This window comes from Oncorhynchus gorbuscha, linkage group LG25 (genome assembly GCF_021184085.1).
Source record: "Oncorhynchus gorbuscha isolate QuinsamMale2020 ecotype Even-year linkage group LG25, OgorEven_v1.0, whole genome shotgun sequence".
NCBI lineage: Eukaryota > Metazoa > Chordata > Actinopteri > Salmoniformes > Salmonidae > Oncorhynchus > Oncorhynchus gorbuscha.
The window spans coordinates 165,623-187,475 of record NC_060197.1 but is presented as its reverse complement, the minus strand read 5'-3'; the positions used below and the strand labels follow the sequence as shown (position 1 = coordinate 187,475).

General features: G+C 47.0%; 1 protein-coding gene across 8 annotated transcripts in view; it reads left to right on the top strand.

The window, feature by feature from the left end:
• Positions 1-21,853, top strand: part of chchd3a (coiled-coil-helix-coiled-coil-helix domain containing 3a) — a 121,665-nt gene that overhangs the window by 97,371 nt on the left and 2,441 nt on the right. For 6 of the 8 annotated variants that reach the window (XM_046327986.1, XM_046327985.1, XM_046327983.1 and 3 more), the window contains 3 exons: positions 204-274; positions 14,910-15,045; positions 15,261-15,313. In XM_046327986.1, coding sequence (XP_046183942.1) covers positions 204-274; positions 14,910-15,045; positions 15,261-15,313 — 260 coding nt within the window. The remainder of the gene's footprint in view (positions 1-203; positions 275-14,909; positions 15,046-15,260; positions 15,314-21,853) is intronic. The other 2 variants (XM_046327979.1, XM_046327980.1) reach the window with 1 other exon arrangement.

Sequence of the window (21,853 nt, the reverse complement as noted above, 5' to 3'; positions counted from 1 at the left end):
GGCCTGTCTCAGCTGGAGTGTTTCCTTTTGGCAAATAAAGGCCACCTGAAAGGCCCAGGGACGTTGGGAATAAACTGTTTCATGTGAGAGGCCCTGATTCTAACTTGGCATTTATTTGTCTTTCTCTCATTCTTTCTCTTCCCATCTCTCTTCCTCACATTTTCTCTTTATATCTCTATCTCTCCCCCTCTCCCTCCCTCCAGAGTGCTCAGTTCTACAAGCTGTCCACAGAGAACTACCACAAGGCTGCCGACGGAATCAACGCAAAGTTCAAGTAAGTTAAAATCACGTCATTGTGTTTAATTACCAGAAGTGTATCAGGTTTTCCTGGATAAATGAATATAGACACCCCCCATCAACAATATCTCCATTCACTGCAGAGTGAACAGGCTTTCATCTCAAATGCTTCCTCCTCAAGGCCAATGTTGGCAATGAAGAGCTCAATACCTGATGTTGGCTGTTAAGGTTTTAACAGTGCACCGCTTTCCTTCCAAGATCTCCAGGGTTACTCTGTCAGTTTAAAAGTAGGCCACACTGTAAGCACATGTAACCAACTTCCAAAGAACACCACAGAATTCTAAGAATTGTATTTGTGATGTGTCCAGAGGATGTTGGTCATCCTTGTGTCCAGTTTCGATATTAGGGTCCTGTTCATTAGAGCATACTGTGAAGAAACATTTAGCATCAGAAAATTACAATGAGCCGTTCCAATTGGATAAGTCCAGGTTGTCCCTCCCTGTTTTTTTTTTTGTTTTTTTTCTCCGTCTGGTGCGTACACGACCCTTCAGTGTTATTAGTGAGCATTAAAAGCCCCGTCAGTCCATTGAGAGTACTGCCGTTAGCCACATGCTAACTAACCCATGTCTTTCAATCAGCTCCAGATTAGCCTACCCTATTAGCTCATGTTGACGATGCGACTCACTGATAGCTACAGGTCAAATGGAGCCGTCTCGGGTGTACACTGATGTGTCATGGCTGCAGTGGTGGCCATGGTGTGTGTCTGTGTGTGTCTGTTACAGAGTATGTGTTGTCCCTGTGAACCATTCATTGGTAGTTTACCTGATTTATCAGACTATAACCAGTTTACAGTCATTCCAACAGCAGAGGTGCTTACAGCACCCTGAGGCAGGCGCTGTGTGATGGAACGTTGGTTAAATACCCATTAAATGTTTGGGAGTATAATTAGTGTGCGACTGTCTTTTTATCGTTTGTTAGTCAGCACCTCTACAACATATTTTGGGTGTGCGTCAGCTTATGCTTTTTGCTAGCATCTAATCTTTTAAAATATTTCAACAAACATGCCTTGGTATGTGTCAGGCAACTTTGTTCATCAATGCTGTTAGCAATTTTCCCTCCTGTATGTTAGGTTGTCCGTGAGATTCACAGAGACCCTATTAACCATCACGGACATGGAACTAAAGAACATCTCATTTCCAGTCCATCGCTGTTCCATAACTCCTAATAAGGGACCATTAGGCTCCATAGTAATGTAACAAAGTGGATGAGGAGTCCACAGGAGGTGGGGCGAACGGGGCCCAGAGTCCATGGCTCTGTCTGGGAAGGGGGCGCTAATCGTGTTAGCCTGTCATTAGCCGGCGCTAACGCCAGGATCATTGTCTCCCTGCAAAATGCTAGAAACTGATTAGCAATCCGCTGGGGTTAGTTTAGGGTAGAGCTGGGGTTGAGGCTTCCCAAATCACATTAAGGAAATGCATTGCTGGAATATCATTAGAGCGACACAACGCGCTAACTACTAACACATGTCTAGCGAGCTCACGTGATGGTGGAGTCTCAGTGGCAAGCGCCCTGATTGGTTGATTGGATTACGGGAGGTGCATTACCAGGGCTGTGATTGGATTTGAGGGGCTGGGGAGGGAGGATGTGAGTGTGTGTGTCTGGTTTAATGAAATGGCGGGAGGGTCTGATGTTACAGGAGGACAGGGAGAGGGAGGACAGGGTTACTGCTAGTAGACACTAATCACGTTTCATTGGGTTGTGTTTGGTGCCATCGTGTGTGTGTGTGTGTGTGTGTGTGTGTGTGTGTGTGTGTGTGTGTGTGTGTGTGTGTGTGTGTGTGTGTGTGTGTGTGTGTGTGTGTGTGTGTGTGTGTGTGTGTGTGTGTGTGTGTGTGTGTGTGTGTGTGTGTGTGTGTGTGTGTGTGTGTGTGTGTGTGTGTGTACGTACATGATCTGTATTAGTGTGAAAAGACCTTGTTTAGTATTGTGCAGCGCAGCGTACAGAGGTCTCTATGAGTTGTCCCTATGGACGTTATTGCGATTCGACAGAGAGAGTGCATGAACGAGGGAGATAAGATGGTATCTGGCGTTCAGTGGAATAATAAGGCAAGATGTTTAGTCTCGGAGCCTTTTGATTTCCTGAAAGTTGAAACTGCCCTGGAGATAAATGGGGAAAGAGTAGGAATATACATAATTGATTGAATTAACATGGGTTTGATATGATAATCGGGCTTATGAAGTTAAAAATGTCTTTCTGCCCAACATCTTAATTTCCCCGCTGGTCCCACAGACTTTATTAATAAAATGTTTGATAACATTTGAGGCTCTGGTCAACAGTAGTTTGATATCCTGCTAATACTGTAGTAATGTATTTCCCTATAGATACTCTACTGATAGCCTAGCACTGTTGCCTCCTGCATGAAAACGTTTGGCCTCTATTGGTATCAAATTAATTGAGAATAGTGCCCGAAGGCTTGGATGTCACTTTTGGGGTATTTGAACCCTGCTGAAGGAGTAGAGACAGTAGTAGGAGTAGACTGGTACTATTGGAAAAATTGGTAGTAGTAGAAACATTAGTAATAGTAGGCTAGTAGTAGTAGTAGTAGAAACAGTAGTAACAGTAGGCTAGTAGTAGTAGTAGTTGTTACATTAGTAATAGTAGTAGTTGTTACATTAGTAATAGTAGTAGTTGTTACATTAGTAACAGTAGGCTAGTAGTAGTAGTAGTAGGCTAGTAGAAGTAGTTATAGTAGGCTAGTAGTAGTAGGCTAGTAGAAGTAGTTATAGTAGGCTAGTAGTAGTAGTAGTAGTAGTAGGCTAGTAGAAGAAGTAGTGCTAGTAGAAGTAGTAATAGTAGGCTAGTAGTAGTAGAAGTAGTGCTAGTAGACGTAGTTATAGTAGGCTAGTAGAAGTAGTAGTAGTAGGCTAGTAGAATAAGTAGTAATAGCAGGCTAGTAGAAGAAGTAGAACTAGTGTGTAGGGGTAGTGCAGCTGTTTCCTGCAGTTCCAGCGGTATTCCTGGCAGAGCATGATGGAGCTCTCCCAACCGGAACGCCGCTACCTAAGAGTGACCTCATTTTGCACACACACACACCTGGCTCCCACTAATACTTTCTCAGTTTTCATCATCCTCTCCCCAGCTTCTATGAATCTGCCCTGAGGTCCTGACAGACATCATCACAATTCATGTTAATAGTAGAAGCAGATGTAGAAGCACGGTGGCAAGGAAAACTCCCTCGAAAGGCAGGAACCTAGGAAGAAACCTAGAGAGGAACCAGGCTATGAGGGGTGGCCAGTCCTCTTCTGGCTGTGCCAGTAGAGATAAGAGTACATGTAGTTATCAACATCCTAGAGGACTGTCTTCTCTACCTGTAGTTATCAATACCCTAGAGGACTGTGTCTTCTCTACCTGTAGTTATCAACATCCTAGAGGATTGTGTCTTCTCTACCTGTAGTTATCAATACCCTAGAGGACTGTGTCTTCTCTACCTGTAGTTATCAACATCCTAGAGGACTGTGTCTTCTCTACCTGTAGTTATCAATACCCTAGAGGACTGTGTCTTCTCTACCTGTAGTTATCAACATCCTAGAGGATTGTGTCTTCTCTACCTGTAGTTATCAATACCCTAGAGGACTGTGTCTTCTCTACCTGTAGTTATCAATAACCTAGAGGACTGTGTCTTCTCTACCTGTAGTTATCAATACCCTAGAGGACTGTGTCTTCTCTACCTGTAGTTATCAATAACCTAGAGGACTGTCTTCTCCTAACTGCTCTGTATGCCGTCCTTCTAACCACTTATCCAACACAGTCTATATGGACTGTCATACGGTCCGGTCCAGATGGACTGTCATACGGTCCGGTCCAGTCCAGATGGACTGTCGTCCGGTCCAGTCTAGATGGACTGTCATATGATCCGGTCCGGTCCAGATGGACTGTCATACGGTCCGGTCCAGTCTAGATGGACTGTCATACGGTCCGGTCCAGTCTAGATGGACTGTCATATGATCTACTCCTCCCATCACTGCTGGAGAAAGAGAAACACTCATCCATCCCTCCATCCCTCTATCACCACATACATATTCAACAGCCAGACAGTCCTAGAGCAGAGTTTTGGCCTGGGTGATTAAAGCCTAACACAACTCTGCATTTTGATAGTCATTAAATGAGGAAATGGGAACAGAACAAACCTGAGAGTCTATTGAATATTCTTCCAGCCACCCCTAACAATACAAATGTGGGATGTGGAGAGAAAGCGAACCTGTCTGTATTTAAAGGCTCTGTTATCTGTGAGGCACAGAGGGGTGTGTGTGTGTGTGTGTGTGTGTGTGTGTGTGTGTGTGTGTGTGTGTGTGTGTGTGTGTGTGTGTGTGTGTGTGTGTGTGTGTGTGTGTGTGTGTGTGTGTGTGCGCGTGTGTGCGGTCTCGCTGAGGTAAGACTTGACCTGCCTGACGAGTGCACATCAACCCGCTGCCATTACAGGAGACCGTAGGTCCGTAACTAGGCAACTTGGACCCCCAGTACAAGATGGTGGTCAATGCAGTCAGACATCAGTCAATAACCTTAGCTTAACCCCCCCACACACACACACACACACACACTTAAAAGCATTTATGTACTGGCTGTAAAATGGTCCCTGCTTGGACACACACACTCTCCCATATAAACACATTTAAAAGCCTAAGTACTGGCTGTAAAGCCTCCCTCTCTGCTCTCTGATCTCACACACCTTTTAGTGACTGAATAACTGACGAGAACACATTGTAAAAGGACTGTTGGGCAAACTGTGGTACATCATAAAATCTGTAGATTCCTGTGTGGACTACAAATGATGCTTTAACAGTAAATTCTCTTAGGAATATAATAGTTCTACTTTAACAGTAATGCCTCATAGGAATACAATAGTTCTACTTTAACAGTAATGCCTCATAGGAATACAATAGTTCTACTTTAACAGTAATGCCTCATAGGAATACAATAGTTCTACTTTAACAGTAATGCCTCTTAGGAATACAATAGTTCTACTTTAACAGTAATGCCTCTTAGGAATACAATAGTTCTACTTTAACAGTAATGCCTCATAGGAATACAATAGTTCTACTTTAACAGTAATGCCTCATAGGAATACAATAGTTCTACTTTAACAGTAATGCCTCATAGGAATACAATAGTTCTACTTTAACAGTAATGCCTCATAGGAATACAATAGTTCTACTTTAACAGTAATGCCTCATAGGAATACAATAGTTCTACTTTAACAGTAATGCCTCATAGGAATACAATAGTTCTACTTTAACAGTAATGCCTCATAGGAATACAATAGTTCTACTTTAACAGTAATGCCTCATAGGAATACAATAGTTCTACTTTAACAGTAATGCCTCATAGGAATACAATAGTTCTACTTTAACAGTAATGCCTCATAGGAATACAATAGTTCTACTTTAACAGTAATGCCTCATAGGAATACAATAGTTCTACTTTAAGTTGTTCTTCGATGCCATGGTTAAGAGTTCTGTTTTGTTGCTGATGTTCTGTACAGTTTAATCTTCACTGGTTTGGACAGGGCTGGACATCTTGACTAAGTTTCAGTTTTCCCAAAACCTTTTTGTAGTTTTCTCCCTGAACAGTGAGAGAGTAGGAACAATTGTAAACTCTATTTTTTGACAGTTAATCTTCTGTGCGTGAAGTGAATGAAATTCACATGACATGAAGCCCTTTCCTGTGCTATGAGTGGTCTGAGGAGTCGAGAGAACTAAACTACAATGCAGCCTTCTCTGTCGTGTTGATTGTCATACCGAACATTAGTTAGTGTGTGTTGGCAAGGGATGACTAAGGTAGAGCCATAGTATGGAAGTGATGGTGAATGGTGAAAACAGAGCAAAACTCCATTCCAAGAGCTCTCAGGAGATTGTCAGTGGGGGGGGGCCCAGTCCTCAGGAGATGCCTGCCGGGTTGAGTGTCTCAGGAGATGCCTGCCGGGTTGAGTGTCAGTGGGGGGCCCAGCCTTCAGGAGATGCCTGCTGGGTTGAGTGTCAGTGGGGGGCCCAGCCCTCAGGAGATGCCTGCTGGGTTGAGTGTCAGTGGGTTGGGCCCAGCCCCCTCAGGAGATGCCTGCTGGGTTGAGTGTCAGTGGGGGCCCAGCCCTCAGGAGATGCCTGCTGGGTTGAGTGTCAGTGGGGGGCCCAGCCCTCAGGAGATGCCTGCTGGGTTGAGTGTCAGTGGGGGGGGCCCAGCCCTCAGGAGATGCCTGCTGGGTTGAGTGTCAGTGGGGGGGCCCAGCCCTCAGGAGATGCCTGCTGGGTTGAGTGTCAGTGGGGGGCCCAGCCCTCAGGAGATGCCTGCTGGGTTGAGTGTCAGTGGGGGGCCCAGCCCTCAGGAGATGCCTGCTGGGTTGAGTGTCAGTGGGGGGCCCAGCCTCAGGAGATGCCTGCTGGGTTGAGTGTCAGTGGGGGGCCCAGCCTTCAGGAACCTTTTTGATGCCTGCTGGGTTGAGTGTCAGTGGGGGGCCCAGCCTTCAGGAGATGCCTGCTGGGTTGAGTGTCAGTGGGGGGCCCAGCCTTCAGGAGATGCCTGCTGGGTTGAGTGTCAGTGGGGGGGGGGCCCAGCCTCAGGAGATGCCTGCTGGGTTGAGTGTCAGTGGGGGGCCCAGCCCTCAGGAGATGCCTGCTGGGTTGAGTGTCAGTGGGGGGCAGCCTTCAGGAGATGCCTGCCTTGAGTGTCAGTGGGGGGGGGCAGCCTTCAGGAGATGCCTGCTGGGTTGAGTGTCAGTGGGGGGCCCAGCCTTCAGGAGATGCCTGCTGGGTTGAGTGTCAGTGGGGGGCAGCCTTCAGGAGATGCCTGCTGGGTTGAGTGTCAGTGGGGGGCCCAGCCTGCTGGGTTGAGTGTCAGGAGGGGGCCCATGCCTGGGTTGAGTGTCTGGGGGGCCCAGCCTTCAGAGATGTGCTGGGTTGAGTGGGGGGCCCAGCCTTCAGGAGATGCCTGCCGGGTTGAGTGTCAGTGGGGGGCCCAGCCTTCAGGAGATGCCTGCTGGGTTGAGTGTCAGTGGGGGGCCCAGCCTTCAGGAGATGCCTGCCCCCAGCCTTCAGGAGATGCCTGCCGGGTTGAGTGTCAGTGGGGGGCCCAGCCTTCAGGAGATGCCTGCCGGGTTGAGTGTCAGTGGGGGGCCCAGCCTTCAGGAGATGCCTGCTGGGTTGAGTGTCAGTGGGGGGCCCAGCCTTCAGGAGATGCCTGCTGGGTTGAGTGTCAGTGGGGGGCCCAGCCTTCAGGAGATGCCTGCTGGGTTGAGTGTCAGTGGGGGGGGCAGCCTTCAGGAGATGCCTGCTGGGTTGAGTGTCAGTGGGGGGCCCAGCCCTCAGGAGATGCCTGCTGGGTTGAGTGTCAGTGGGGGGCCCAGCCCTCAGGAGATGCCTGCTGGGTTGAGTGTCAGTGGGGGTGGGGGGGGGGGCCCAGCCTTCAGGAGATGCCTGCTGGGTTGAGTGTCAGTGGGGGGGCCCAGTCCTCCTTTCTTCTGTTCCTTCTCATTATCTCACTCTTATTTATTTCTCTCTGGTGCTAATTTATTTATATTTTTCTCTCCTTTCTTTGTCTCACTCTTTCGCAATCTCTACTTTTTGTATCTCCCCCCCTTCCCCCCCTCTCCCTGATGGATATCACCATGGGGGGTCAGTCAGGTCTTCTTTAAAAAGCGATGAGAGTTAAGTGTGTCATTTTTCTCTCTAAATGGATCATTTGTATTTATTTGCCTGACTGTCACAGAGCCGGTCTTAACCAGAGAGAACATGAAGGCTTTTTAAGAGGCCCCAGCTTCACCTCCTAACCCTATTATAGCCCAAGTGCTTGTAAATGATGATAAATGGACCTTGTACCTTTTGAGAACTCAATCTGGGCCCTGTAATCCATACTCATGGACATAGGGAAGATAGATCCTACTGTGGGTGTCAGTTTAGGGTCAACATATGGTTTTGGATAAATGGATGGAGAAATATTGCACCCATACGTGTAACATATGTGTGACACAATACTGTTCAGTGAAAGTCACTTAGATATCAGTATGCCTCTGGGTTTTATTTTCTTGACAAAATTAAGCTATGATTTGCTATAACTGCTGTCCATGCATATTTAGAGAAGACATTAGTACGATTTGGTCAAGATAGTTTTTGGCTGGCTAGAGAGACTACCGTACTCATAGTACAGTGGAATAGCTATGCCTTTTCAATGAGCTGACTGGTGTTGGGGAAGGAGAGAGGAAAGGATGGTTTTCTATGAGCTGACTGGTTTCGGGGAAGGAGAGAGGAAAGGATGGTTTTCTATGAGCTGTCTGGTGTTGGGGAAGGAGAGAGGAAAGGATGGTTTTCTATGAGCTGACTGGTGTCGGGGAAGGAGAGAGGAAAGGATGGTTTTCTATGAGCTGACTGGTTTTGGGGAAGGAGAGAGGAAAGGATGGTTTTCTATGAGCTGACTGGTGTCGGGGAAGGAGAGAGGAAAGGATGGTTTTCTATGAGCTGACTGGTTTTGGGGAAGGAGAGAGGAAAGGATGGTTTTCTATGAGCTGACTGGTGTCGGGGAAGGAGAGGGGTAAGGATGGTTTTCTATGAGCTGACTGGTGTCCGGGAAGGAGAGAGGTAAGGATGGTTTTCTATGAGCTGTCTGGTGTCCGGGAAGGAGAGAGGTAAGGATGGTTTTCTATGAGCTGACTGGTTTTGGGGAAGGAGAGAGGAAAGGATGGTTTTCTATGAGCTGACTGGTGTCGGGGAAGGAGAGAGGTAAGGATGGTTTTCTATGAGCTGACTGGTGTTGGGGAAGGAGAGAGGAAAGGATGGTTTTCTATGAGCTGACTGGTTTCGGGGAAGGAGAGGGGAAAGGATGGTTTTCTATGAGCTGACTGGTGTCGGGGAAGGAGAGAGGAAAGGATGGTTTTCTATGAGTTGACTGGTGTCCGGGAAGGAGAGAGGTAAGGATGGTTTTCTATGAGCTGTCTGGTGTCCGGGAAGGAGAGAGGTAAGGATGGTTTTCTATGAGCTGACTGTTTCTGTTTCTACGCCCTATAGAGGGACGGATCTAGTTAGTCTGTTTCTACGCTCTATAGAGGGACGGATCTAGTTTGTCTGTTTCTAGAAGTAACACAGCATAGCTAACCAACTAGTCGCTTAGTATAGAATCTCTTGCCCTCTTCCTCTTTTTCCTTCTCTCTTTCATTCGCCTTTCTGTTCATCCCTCAAACCTACGTGCTTCATTATCCTTTTATCTCCCCCTCCTTCACCCTCGTCCCCATGCTACATCTTTCTTCTACTGGCTTTATTTAGTGTATCTCTCTGCCTGTCCCCTCCTCTCCTTCACCCTCTTCCCCATGCTACATCTTTCTTCTACTGGCTTTATTTAGTGTATCTCTCTGCCTGTCCCCTCCTCTCCTTCACCCTCTTCCCCAAGCTACATCTTTCTTCTACTGGCTTTATTTAGTGTATCTCTCTGCCCTGTCCCCTCCTCTCCTTCACCCTCTTCCCCAAGCTACATCTTTCTTCTACTGGCTTTATTTAGTGTATCTCTCTGCCCTGTCCCCTCCTCTCCTTCACCCTCTTCCCCAAGCTACATCTTTCTTCTACTGGCTTTATTTAGTGTATCTCTCTGCCCTGTCCCCTCCTCTCCTTCACCCTCTTCCCCAAGCTACATCTTTCTTCTACTGGCTTTATTTAGTGTATCTCTCTGCCTGTCCCCTCCTCTCCTTCACCCTCTCCTGTGTGCTTTCGCTTTTTACATGTTCATATTCTTCAGCCTCTCTCTCTCTCTCTCTCTCTCTCTCTCTCTCTCTCTCTCTCTCTCTTGCCCACTCCTCTCTCGTTCTTTCTCCCCATCTCTGATAAAGCATCTCATCTCAATGCGGCTCCCTGCGGTCTGTCATATGTCTCCCCTCTCCAGCTTGATTTATGTGGCTGTGGTGTATAAACCATAGTGTAGCTATATGAAACAAACCCTAAGCGTCCCCTCTCTCCTGCTCTATCTATGGATCAAGGGGGGGAGAGAGGGAGGAAAGGAGGGAGAGGAGGATGGAGGGGAAACGTATATCGTATCAATAGAGCTATGTTGGCATGGAGACCTTTACTGATGGCCTCCTATATAAGCAGAGAGATGTATTCTCCCCCCACTCCGTAGGTACAGTACACACACCTCCCTCTCTCGCCCCGCTCAGCTACACGTCTCCATTTGTTTCAATCTCTCCCCCTCTGAAGTTTTATTCAATATCCCAGGCTCCTCGGAGGGGGGTGGGATGGCCATGCAGTGAGAGGGGATTTTTGATTGACAGCAGATGGATTTGACCTGCGAATGAATCTTCTGGTTGTCTGTGTTAGAGAAGGGGAATGAGAGGCGGGAAGAAGGATAGGAACTGCGAGACAGAGAAAAACAGAAAGGGAGAGAGAAACCGTGAGGGAGAGTAACCGTGAGGGAGAGAAACCGAGAAGGAGAGAGGCAGAGATCAGACAAATCTATATGTCTGACAGTTCAGAGGAGCCATTCGGTCTTTTCCCAACCCTGAACAAAGAGCATTGTAAAAACAAATATGAACCATGGTCCCCCTCAGATTTCTGACCCATTACGTCAGAACATATTAGCTACAAGTCTGATTTAAGACCATAACAAACTGTTTCCTCCTCAAAGGTCACAGCATTGAAAAGTTTTTGTGCTTTTGATTCCTGTGGGGTCGAGAAACCGATAGAGGGGGGGAGAAGCGGGATGTTTACTGATGCCCCAGTGTTCAGGTTTCATGGGAACAGGATGAATCACTGCTGTTTCTGACTACATGTAAATATATCACAGACAGTTCCCTGGGAATGGTATTCACTATGTGGTGCTACAGTACCTTGCCCTTGACTACTCCACTAACAAAACTACAACACCTTTCCCTGAGGTTGTTTTGGGAAGATACAGTTGCTGTGCTGTAGCTATGCAGCACACAGGCCGACTGTATTACAGGTGATAGTAACTGATGAGGGAGAGCCTAATGTAATATTGAGAAGGCAGAAATTCTCTTTCTCTGTCTCTTTCTCACTCTCCTCTACCCGTGGTGGCTGTGAGAATGAGTTAATATTCATCTTAATGATGGATGATGAATGACCCTGCGTGAGCCAGAGTGTGTGTGTGTGACAGTGTTATTGTCCTGATTAACTAAACACTGGCTCAGGTCTCTCTATGGAGTAGGGAAAGAGAAGGAAGGAATGAGAACTGGTTTATCTCTTATTTCCTCTCTCTCTCTTACCCTTTTCCTCGCTCTCTTACCCTCTTTCTCTCTAGGTGTTCTACCCCCCCCCCCACCCCCCCACCCCACCCTCTCTCTGTCATCTGTAATGGTTTCTAAGAGAAACAAACACTTGTGTTGTATCAGCAGGCTGCACCTGGCATTAACGCAAACGCTTAAGAAAATAATTAGCGTGTGTGTGTGGCTGCCTGGTCCCTGAAGATGCCCAAAGGCAGTGGAATGAATGCTACGGTATAGGAGCTGCAGGAGGAGAATTCTGCTGTCTGTGTATGTGAGACACACTGTCATCCTTCACCGCAGAGACTTGGAGAAATGGGCATGTCACTCCGAAGGCAATGAGTGGATTCTCTCGGTGCTTGAAGAGCTTCTATGTATATGAGATGGCGCGTTATGTTCGATCACTGCTCAAATGTGAAGAATAGTGACAGCCTACAGTACCATCAGAAATATCCATTAAATGGAAAGTTAACAACGTTAAGAATATATTTCTGATCATCCAGTACTTTGCTGCCTCGTATCAATAGGTGCCTTACTCGCCTCCTTGCTGTTAAATGCAGTGGCGGCTGGTGACCTCCCTTTGGCCATAATACCGTGGTCATGTATTGGCGGCCATACTCAGAGGTCCCATGCAACCAGCCCTCCTGCATCGCATCCTGGGTAATGAACCATGTGGCCGTTGTGTCCTTTCAATCCCAACAGGAGGGTGAATTCTCACTACAGGCAGTAAATCCAACACCTGATTGGAACTGGAGGGGCTCAGCTGTGCCCCTAATGCCCCTCCAAGGATCAGAAAGGTGCTGACAGGCGGAATCAGCACTTTTGTGAGCTAACTGCTAAAGGATGATGATGCCAACATTAGCATAATGGCCCTAACATGTGCAGGTGTATCTTTTATGTATGGGTGGTTTATGGGGTGTGCTAACTGTCAAGAGACAGATCCTGCTAGCTGTTAGCATGAGATCATTGGTGCAGTTGATAGTCATTGCTGCTGAGATTAGCGAAAAGGCACTAACGCTTTGGGACCCATATGGCATTGCAGTGGTGATGAAAGACCATTTGTGGACTGAACCTAGTCTTTAGCTTAAGATAAGCATTGCGATGTACAACTAGCACGAAAGTGGAACAATTTGGTGGCTCAACAGTACTGAACTATGCAGACCGTTTTGGTTAGCATTAGCGCACTTGTGATGTTTGATACACTGACACCTCAGTATCAATAGTTGTTTCAGCGGTGTCAGTAGCTGTTTCCGTGGTGTGTCAGTAGCTGTTTCCGCGGTGTCAGTAGCTGTTTCCACGGTGTCAGTAGTTGTTTCCGCGGTGTCAGTAGCTGTTTCTGCGGTGTCAGTAGCTGTTTCTGCGGTGTCGGTAGCTGTTTCCGCGGTGTCGGTAGCTGTTTCCGCGGTGTCGGTAGCTGTGGTGCCGCGGTGTCGGTAGCGGTTTCCGCGGTGTCGGTAGCGGTTTCCGCGGTGTCGGTAGCGGTTTCCGCGGTGTCGGTAGCGGTTGCCGCGGTGTCGGTAGCTGTTGCCGCGGTGTCGGTAGCGGTTTCCGCGGTGTCGGTAGCTGTTTCCGCGGTGTCGGTAGCTGTTTCCGCGGTGTCGGTAGCTGTTTCCGCGGTGTCGGTAGCTGTTGCCGGGGTGTCGGTAGCTGTTGCCGGGGTGTCGGTAGCTGTTGCCGGGGTGTCGGTAGTTGTTGCCGGGGTGTCGGTAGTTGTTGCCGCGGTGTCGGTAGTTGTTGCCGGGGTGTCGGTAGTTGTTGCCGGGTGTCGGCAGCTGTTGCCGCGGTGTCGGCAGCTGTTGCCGCGGTGTGAATGGCTATTTGGTGTCAGAAGTAAGGACTAGCCATTTGGGTGCTGTATTCCTCAAATAAATGTTTATTTGTGAAGTACACAGTTTACAGGTGTAAAAGGTGCAGTGAAAATGCTTGTGTGCCATTTCCCTTTAACATTGCAGTATAATAATCAATCATCAGTCAGTAAATGTCCACTTAACCAAGGGGACAGCTAGCTATAGGAGAGGGTGTGTCAATGCAATCAGAAACCTAAAGTCATGCAGGCTCTATCAATCAATACTGATACTCAGTTCTCAGGTCTGTCCTCAATAAACCCATGAGAGTCATCATCTTCATCACTATGATGAAGGGTTTCCTGTCTCAGTACTTGTTGTTGTTGGGGATTTTCTTTCTCCTTTTTGTCCTCCTGTTGATTTTCTGGGTGTGTCTGTATTAGACATTGATTGGCCAGTGGGTTTTCTGGGTGTGTCCGTATTAGACATTGTTTGGCCAGTATGTTTTCTGGGTGTGTCCGTATTAGACATTGTTTGGCCAGTATGTTTTCTGGGTGTGTCCGTATTAGACATTGATTGGCCAGTATGTTTTCTGGGTGTGTCCGTATTAGACATTGATTGGCCAGTATGTTTTCTGGGTGTGTCCGTATTAGACATTAATTGGCCAGTATGTTTTCTGGGTGTGTCCGTATTAGACATTGTTTGGCCAGTATGTTTTCTGGGTGTGTCCGTATTAGACATGGTTTGGCCAGTGGGTTTTCTGGGTGTGTCCGTATTAGACATTGTTTGACCAGTGGGTTTTCTGGGTGTGTCCGTATTAGACATTGTTTGGCCAGTGGGTTTTCTGGGTGTGTCCGTATTATACATTGTTTGGCCAGTGGGTTTTCTGGGTGTGTCCGTATTAGACATTGTTTGGCCAGTGGGTTTTCTGGGTGTGTCCGTATTAGACATTGTTTGGCCAGTGGGTTTTCTGGGTGTGTCCGTATTATACATTGTTTGGCCAGTATGTTTTCTGGGTGTGTCCGTATTAGACATTGTTTGGCCAGTGAGTTTTCTGGGTGTGTCCGTATTATACATTGTTTGGCCAGTGGGTTTTCTGGGTGTGTCCGTATTAGACATTGTTTGGCCAGTGGGTTTTCTGGGTGTGTCCGTATTAGACATTGTTTGGCCAGTGGGTTTTCTGAGGAGAAAAGAGAACACAATGAGCCATAGAAAATAAACCCTGCATAGATCTCCTGTTTCCAGAGGGACGGGTATAGAACCTTTATCCTGGTGACAGGATGGCACGGCTCGCCAATATTCACACGTCCTCTGGCCCTTCCATTGACGTGGGGAGCCTCTAATGAATGGATTGGCATGCCCGTCACTGTTGCGCTGACGGTTGCTTCCATTGGCTGGATCAACCTTTGGCCCCATCTCTTCTACAGTCTGACTGATCCCAGATGAACCACTGCTGTGGGATGGCGAATGGGCCGAATGGGCAGGACAATTTCATGTTTTTGTGTGTCTCTCGCTCTCTTCTCTCTCCTCCTGTCAGTAATTGTTGTTTAGGTGTGTATGTGTGGGCTGATGTGATTGATTTGAATGTGTAATGTGTGTAGTGTATGATATTGATTGTAAATACTAAAGTCTTTCTCCTCCAGGCGGTTTGAGGTGAGTCCAGTGTGTGCTGATCTGCAGGGTCAGATCCTGAAGTGCTACCAGGAACACAGTGGGAAGACGCTGCTCTGCTCCACCATCGCCTCCCGCTACCTGCAGTGTGTCAACCAAGCTAAACAGGTGGGCCCACGGGGTGGGAGGGTGTGTGTGTGTGTGTACCTTGGGACACGTATGAATAACTTGTTGGTGTCTATCCCCATCTACTGTCATTTATAAGACATGTTGTTTTGTTTACAAATCTCTACTGTCTCAAAAGAAAAGCATGGATGAGTTCTACGTCTAATGAAAGCGTCTGTTTATTCCCATATTGCTGCATGATTTTGTTGTCTGAAAAGAATGGCAATAATGATCTTGCCCCGCTATGGGCAACCACTACAGACATTAGAAAGTAAGTTGTACTGTTCCAGGATCTGTCTCTCCCAGTAGAGTAGCTATGGGCAACCGCTACAGACATTAGAAAGTAAGTTGTACTGTTCCAGGTTCTGTCTCTCCCAGTAGTTGTCATGTAGCTTCATCAAACCCCAGATGTACTTAGGTCACTGTGTGTAGTACCACTAGTACAGTTCATTTCCTTCCTACATGACTTCATGGTTGTTGCCGACCAAACAGACACGTCTTTCTCTCTTCATCCCTCTCATTGAAAAATGTGCATCTTAGAGCACTGTCAATAAACAAACACTCTCATAGCTTGACTGGTCTCACGCACACACACACACACACACACACACACACACACACACACACACACACACACACACACACACACACACACACACACACACACACACACACACACACACACACACACTAATAAAGACTCTTGGTTGCCCCTGCGTTTGAGACCATAGTGTTTCTCGCTTGCTAAAACTCACTCTAAACTGTAGGTTCAGAGGAAAGGTCTATTTCCATAATACCTGCTGACGCTGGCTGCTTTGTTTCACTGCTTAAGTGTGTGTTTAATTGAATAAGGTCCAGGCCAGACGACCAGGTCAGACGGTGCCGTTCTGATACCATTGTCCTCTCGTTCTTCTTTATTTCTCTCAAGTCATTGGAAAGTGGACGTGTTTTAGGCCCTCTAAGAAACGCATATGGTAATGTTATTGTCTCAACGTTGATATTAATGGCACACACACACAAAACACATACACACACACACAAAACACACAAGGATAGACGTAAACACACACACACTTTTCAATATACAGTGGTAGAGTCAGACAAAACCCAATTTATATTCAGATAGGTTTTCTATTAGATTTTTTCTTTTACAATTTGACAGTTTCTAGAGAAGTGTGTTCCGCTGCTCTCCCTCGGGTATTAGTAATACATCTGGGCCCGCGGGGGGCGGCTAGGTTTTAAGATATACATCATGTAAATAACACTATGTATTATTCATTTGTACGAGTGCTACCTACCTGTAGCCTCTTTGGAATCCCACAAGGCTGTGTGTTCCCTGCCGCACACATTCACTGCTCTGATCTTGTAAATGTGGAAATCAGTCTGGAATATTATGGGAAGCCGCAGAGTTGATCAGCTTCCCGCAATCAAAATACACTCGTAGTAGAGAATTATCTGTGTAAGAAAGCGGTTACAATCATCAGGTGAGGGATGAAACAGAGCCCTGATAGAGATCTACAGCAGGGGATACAGCCCACTGCAGAGGGACAATATAACCTAGTTAAAAGAATAGGAGAAGAGGTGATACAGCCCACTGCAGAGGGACAATATAACCTAGTTAAAAGAATAGGAGAAGAGGTGATACAGCCCACTGCAGAGGGACAATATAACCTAGTTAAAAGAATAGGAGACGAGGTAATACAGCCCACTGCAGAGGGACAATATAACCTAGTTAAAAGAATAGGAGAAGAGGTGATACAGCCCACTGCAGAGGGACAATATAACCTAGTTAAAAGAATAGGAGACGAGGTGATACAGCCCACTGCAGAGGGACAATATAACCTAGTTAAAAGAATAGGAGATGAGGTGATACAGCCCACTGCAGAGGGACAATATAACCTAGTTAAAAGAATAGGAGACGAGGTAATACAGCCCACTGCAGAGGGACAATATAACCTAGTTAAAAGAATAGGAGAAGAGGTGATACAGCCCACTGCAGAGGGACAATATAACCTAGTTAAAAGAATAGGAGACGAGGTGATACAGCCCACTGCAGAGGGACAATATAACCTAGTTAAAAGAATAGGAGACGAGGTGATACAGCCCACTGCAGAGGGACAATATAACCTAGTTAAAAGAATAGGAGAAGAGGTGATACAGCCCACTGCAGAGGGACAATATAACCTAGTTAAAAGAATAGGAGAAGAGGTGATACAGCCCACTGCAGAGGGACAATATAACCTAGTTAAAAGAATAGGAGAAGAGGTAATACAGCCCACTGCAGAGGGACAATATAACCTAGTTAAAAGAATAGGAGACGAGGTGATACAGCCCACTGCAGAGGGACAATATAACCTAGTTAAAAGAATAGGAGAAGAGGTGATACAGCCCACTGCAGAGGGACAATATAACCTAGTTAAAAGAATAGGAGAAGAGGTGATACAGCCCACTGCAGAGGGACAATATAACCTAGTTAAAAGAATAGGAGAAGAGGTGATACAGCCCACTGCAGAGGGACAATATAACCTAGTTAAAAGAATAGGAGACGAGGTAATACAGCCCACTGCAGAGGGACAATATAACCTAGTTAAAAGAATAGGAGAAGAGGTGATACAGCCCACTGCAGAGGGACAATATAACCTAGTTAAAAGAATAGGAGACGAGGTGATACAGCCCACTGGGAGACTCCGGCAGCAGCGCCGGACAGGCGGGAGACTCCGGTAGCGCAGGAGAGGAGAAAGGCTCTGATAGCGCTGAACAGGCGGGAGGCTCCGGCAGCGCAGGAGAGGCGAGGCGCACTGTAGGCCTGATGCATGGTGCTGGCACTGGTGGTACTGGGCCGAGGACACGCACAGGAAGCCTGGTGCGGGGAGCTGCTACCGGAGGGCTGGGGTGTGGAGGTGGTACTGGATAGACCGGACCGTGCAGGCGCACTGGAGCTCTTGAGCACCGAGCCTGCCCAACCTTACCTGGCTCGATGCCCACTCTAGCCTGGCTGATACGAGGAGTAGGGATATACCGCACCGGGCTATGCACCCGCACTGGGGACACCGTGCGCACCACTGCATAACACGGTGCCTGCCCGGTCTCTCTAGCCCCCCGGTAACCACAGGAAGTTGGCTCAGGTCTCCTACCTGGCGTAGCCATACTCCCTGTGAGCCCCCCCCCCCCAAGAAATTTTTGGATCTGACTCTCGGGCTTCCATCCGCTCTGCCGTGCTAGCTCCTCATAATGCCGCCTCTCTGCTTTTGCTGCCTCCAGCTCGGCTTTGGGGCGACAATAATCTCCAGGCTGTTCCCAGGGTCCTTTCCCGTCTAGAATCTCCTCCCAAGTCCATTTCTCCAAGTAGTGCAGCCTCTCCCACTGCAGCTGCTCCTGCTGCTGCTGCCTCTGTTGCCTCTCCTGCGGCTCCTGCCTGTTGACACGCTGCTTGGTCCGGTTGTGGTGGGTGATTCTGTAACGGTTCTCTTTTGGTGAAGGAGAGTCGGACCAAACTGCAGCGTGTCGATTGCGATCCATGTTTATTTAAACAAAACGTAAACACGACTAAACACGAACACTACAAAACAATAAACGAAAACCGAAAACAGCCTATACGTGTCAACTAACATCGAACAAGGACATCAAGACACTCAGGACAATCACCCACAATACAACCAAAGAATATGGCTGCCTAAATATGGTTCCCAATCAGAGACAACGATAAACACCTGCCTCTGATTGAGAACCACTTCAGACAGCCATAGACTTTCCTAGAACACCCCACTAAGCTACAACCCCACTAAGCTACACACCACATACAAAAACCCATGTCACACCCTGGCCTGACCAAATACATGAAGGAAAACACAGAATACTTCGACCAGGGCGTGACAGTGATACAGCCCACTGCAGAGGGACAATATAACCTAGTTAAAAGAATAGGAGAAGAGGTGATACAGCCCACTGCAGAGGGACAATATAACCTAGTTAAAAGAATAGGAGAAGAGGTGATACAGCCCACTGCAGAGGGACAATATAACCTAGTTAAAAGAATAGGAGACGAGGTGATACAGCCCACTGCAGAGGGACAATATAACCTAGTTAAAAGAATAGGAGAAGAGGTGATACAGCCCACTGCAGAGGGACAATATAACCTAGTTAAAAGAATAGGAGACGAGGTGATACAGCCCACTGCAGAGGGACAATATAACCTAGTTAAAAGAATAGGAGAAGAGGTGATACAGCCCACTGCAGAGGGACAATATAACCTAGTTAAAAGAATAGGAGACGAGGTGATACAGCCCACTGCAGAGGGACAATATAACCTAGTTAAAAGAATAGGAGAAGAGGTGATACAGCCCACTGCAGAGGGACAATATAACCTAGTTAAAAGAATAGGAGAAGAGGTGATACAGCCCACTGCAGAGGGACAATATAACCTAGTTAAAAGAATAGGAGACGAGGTGATACAGCCCACTGCAGAGGGACAATATAACCTAGTTAAAAGAATAGGAGAAGAGGTGATACAGCCCACTGCAGAGGGACAATATAACCTAGTTAAAAGAATAGGAGACGAGGTGATACTGGGGTCGTAATGGTTCATTATTTTTATTATTGTTATTTTTTTTACAGATGCGGTAGAGTAGCTACACAGTAACCGAGCAGGAAGCTATGTGGAGGGGTCAAATTTATCAAGCACCAGATAAGACCTAGATGGGGTCAAATCTCTGCCTCTCAACCTGCGCTCCTACTCTTATCTGTGTCTCAATTCATCTTTCTGTGATTCATTGCATCCTTCTCAATCTTTTTGAAGGAGAAAGCCCAATGTCCCTCCCCTTTGACCTTCTCCAACGTGTTTTGGGAAGGAGGCAAGGAGAGGGAGTAGGCTAATCGACGAAAGAAAATGAATTGAGAAATAGCCCCAGTTGCTATAAAAGACACTTCACACTCCACACAAAACCCCAACCTTCTTCAAGGTTCAAACGGACCACGAAACCACTAAACAAGCCCGTAATGAATTACCCCTAGATAGGATTGTCCACTCCATCACCATTGAACACATAATAATAATAATAATAATAATAATAATAATAATAATAATAATAATAATAATAATAATATGACATCATCTGTCTTAGTATTGACTGGGCCAAGAGAGGGGAAAGACTACAGGGTTGTCATCAGACAGGCCTTTGAGACTGATAATTACTAGTATTCCTTATCATCAGCCCGCGATAATATTTAGACCTTGATGGCCTCTCTTGCGCACACACACACACACACACACACACACACACACACACACACACACACACACACACACACACACACACACACACACACACACACACACACACCTGTCACTTTATAATACACACAATGTTAAACGGGTCCAGATAGCGACTGACTGGGGTTATTATATAGAAAGAGGGGGAATAGAGCGACTGGAAGGACTGATAAAGAAGAAGACTCTTTTGAGAGGCCCATGAATAGAACGTTTATCACGGGGGCCGATCTCTCTCACTCTCTCTCTTCATTGCATATTCACGCCGCATGACCACTTCTTGCCTGGTTGCCTCCCCCAGTCATCTTGGATCTGAGGTCTTACTAGCTGCTATAGCTTTTTGGCATGTAAATATCTCAAATAAATCTTCCTTGTTGACGTTCTTTGCACAGAGTTGAACCAGGGTTTAAAACAGCTTGTTCTATGTTTGATGTGATGCTGCTGTAAACCAGTTAGCATGTCTCTGACCATATCTATTCAGTTCCTCCGTTCTGTCACATCACAGCATTAGATAAGGTCCCAGCCTTCAGAAATGTGTCTGTTAGGTTGGACAGAGTAAATGTTGTTCATCTGTAATGACTGGTATCATGGTAGTATAGAGTGTGTTGTCTGTTAGGTTGGGTAGAGTAAATGTTGTTCATCTGTAATGACTGGTATCATGGTAGTATAGAGTGTGTTGTCTGTTAGGTTGGACAGAGTAAATGTTGTTCATCTGTAATGACTGGTATCATGGTAGTATAGAGTGTGTTGTCTGTTAGGTTGGGTAGAGTAAATGTTGTTCATCTGTAATGACTGGTATCATGGTAGTATAGAGTGTGTTGTCTGTTAGGTTGGGTAGAGTAAATGTTGTTCATCTGTAATGACTGGTATCATGGTAGTATAGAGTGTGTTGTCTGTTAGGTTGGACAGAGTAAATGTTGTTCATCTGTAATGACTGGTATCATGGTAGTATAGAGTGTGTTGTCTGTTAGGTTGGGTAGAGTAAATGTTGTTCATCTGTAATGACTGGTATCATGGTAGTATAGAGTGTAGTCTAGTGTGTAGAATGAATTGATCCGCTTGCTGTTGAACAGCTATAGGGAGGCACCGACATGGATGAATCTAATCTAGAACACAAATCAATCTACTCCCCCCTCCCTCTTTCCCTCCCTCCCTCCCCCCTCCCCCCCGTCCCTCTCTCCCTCCCTCCCTCCCTCCCTCCCCCGTCCCTCCCTCCCTCCCCTCCCTCCCTCCCTCCCCCGTCCCTCCCTCCCCCCGTCCCTCCCTCCCTCTCTCCCTCCCCCTCCCTCTCTCCCTCTGTTGGGGATTGACAGGGGGTGATGGGTGATGTGTGTGGGGATTGACCGGGAGGGTGATGGGGATTGTGTGTTGGGGATGACCGGGAGGGTGATGTGTTGGGGATTGACCGGGAGGGTGATGTGTTGGGGATTGACCGGGAGGGTAATGTGTTGTTGACCGGGAGGGTGAATGGGGGGATTGACCGGGAGGGTGATGTGTTTGGGATTGACCGGGAGGGTGATGTGTTGGGATTGACCGGGAGGGTGA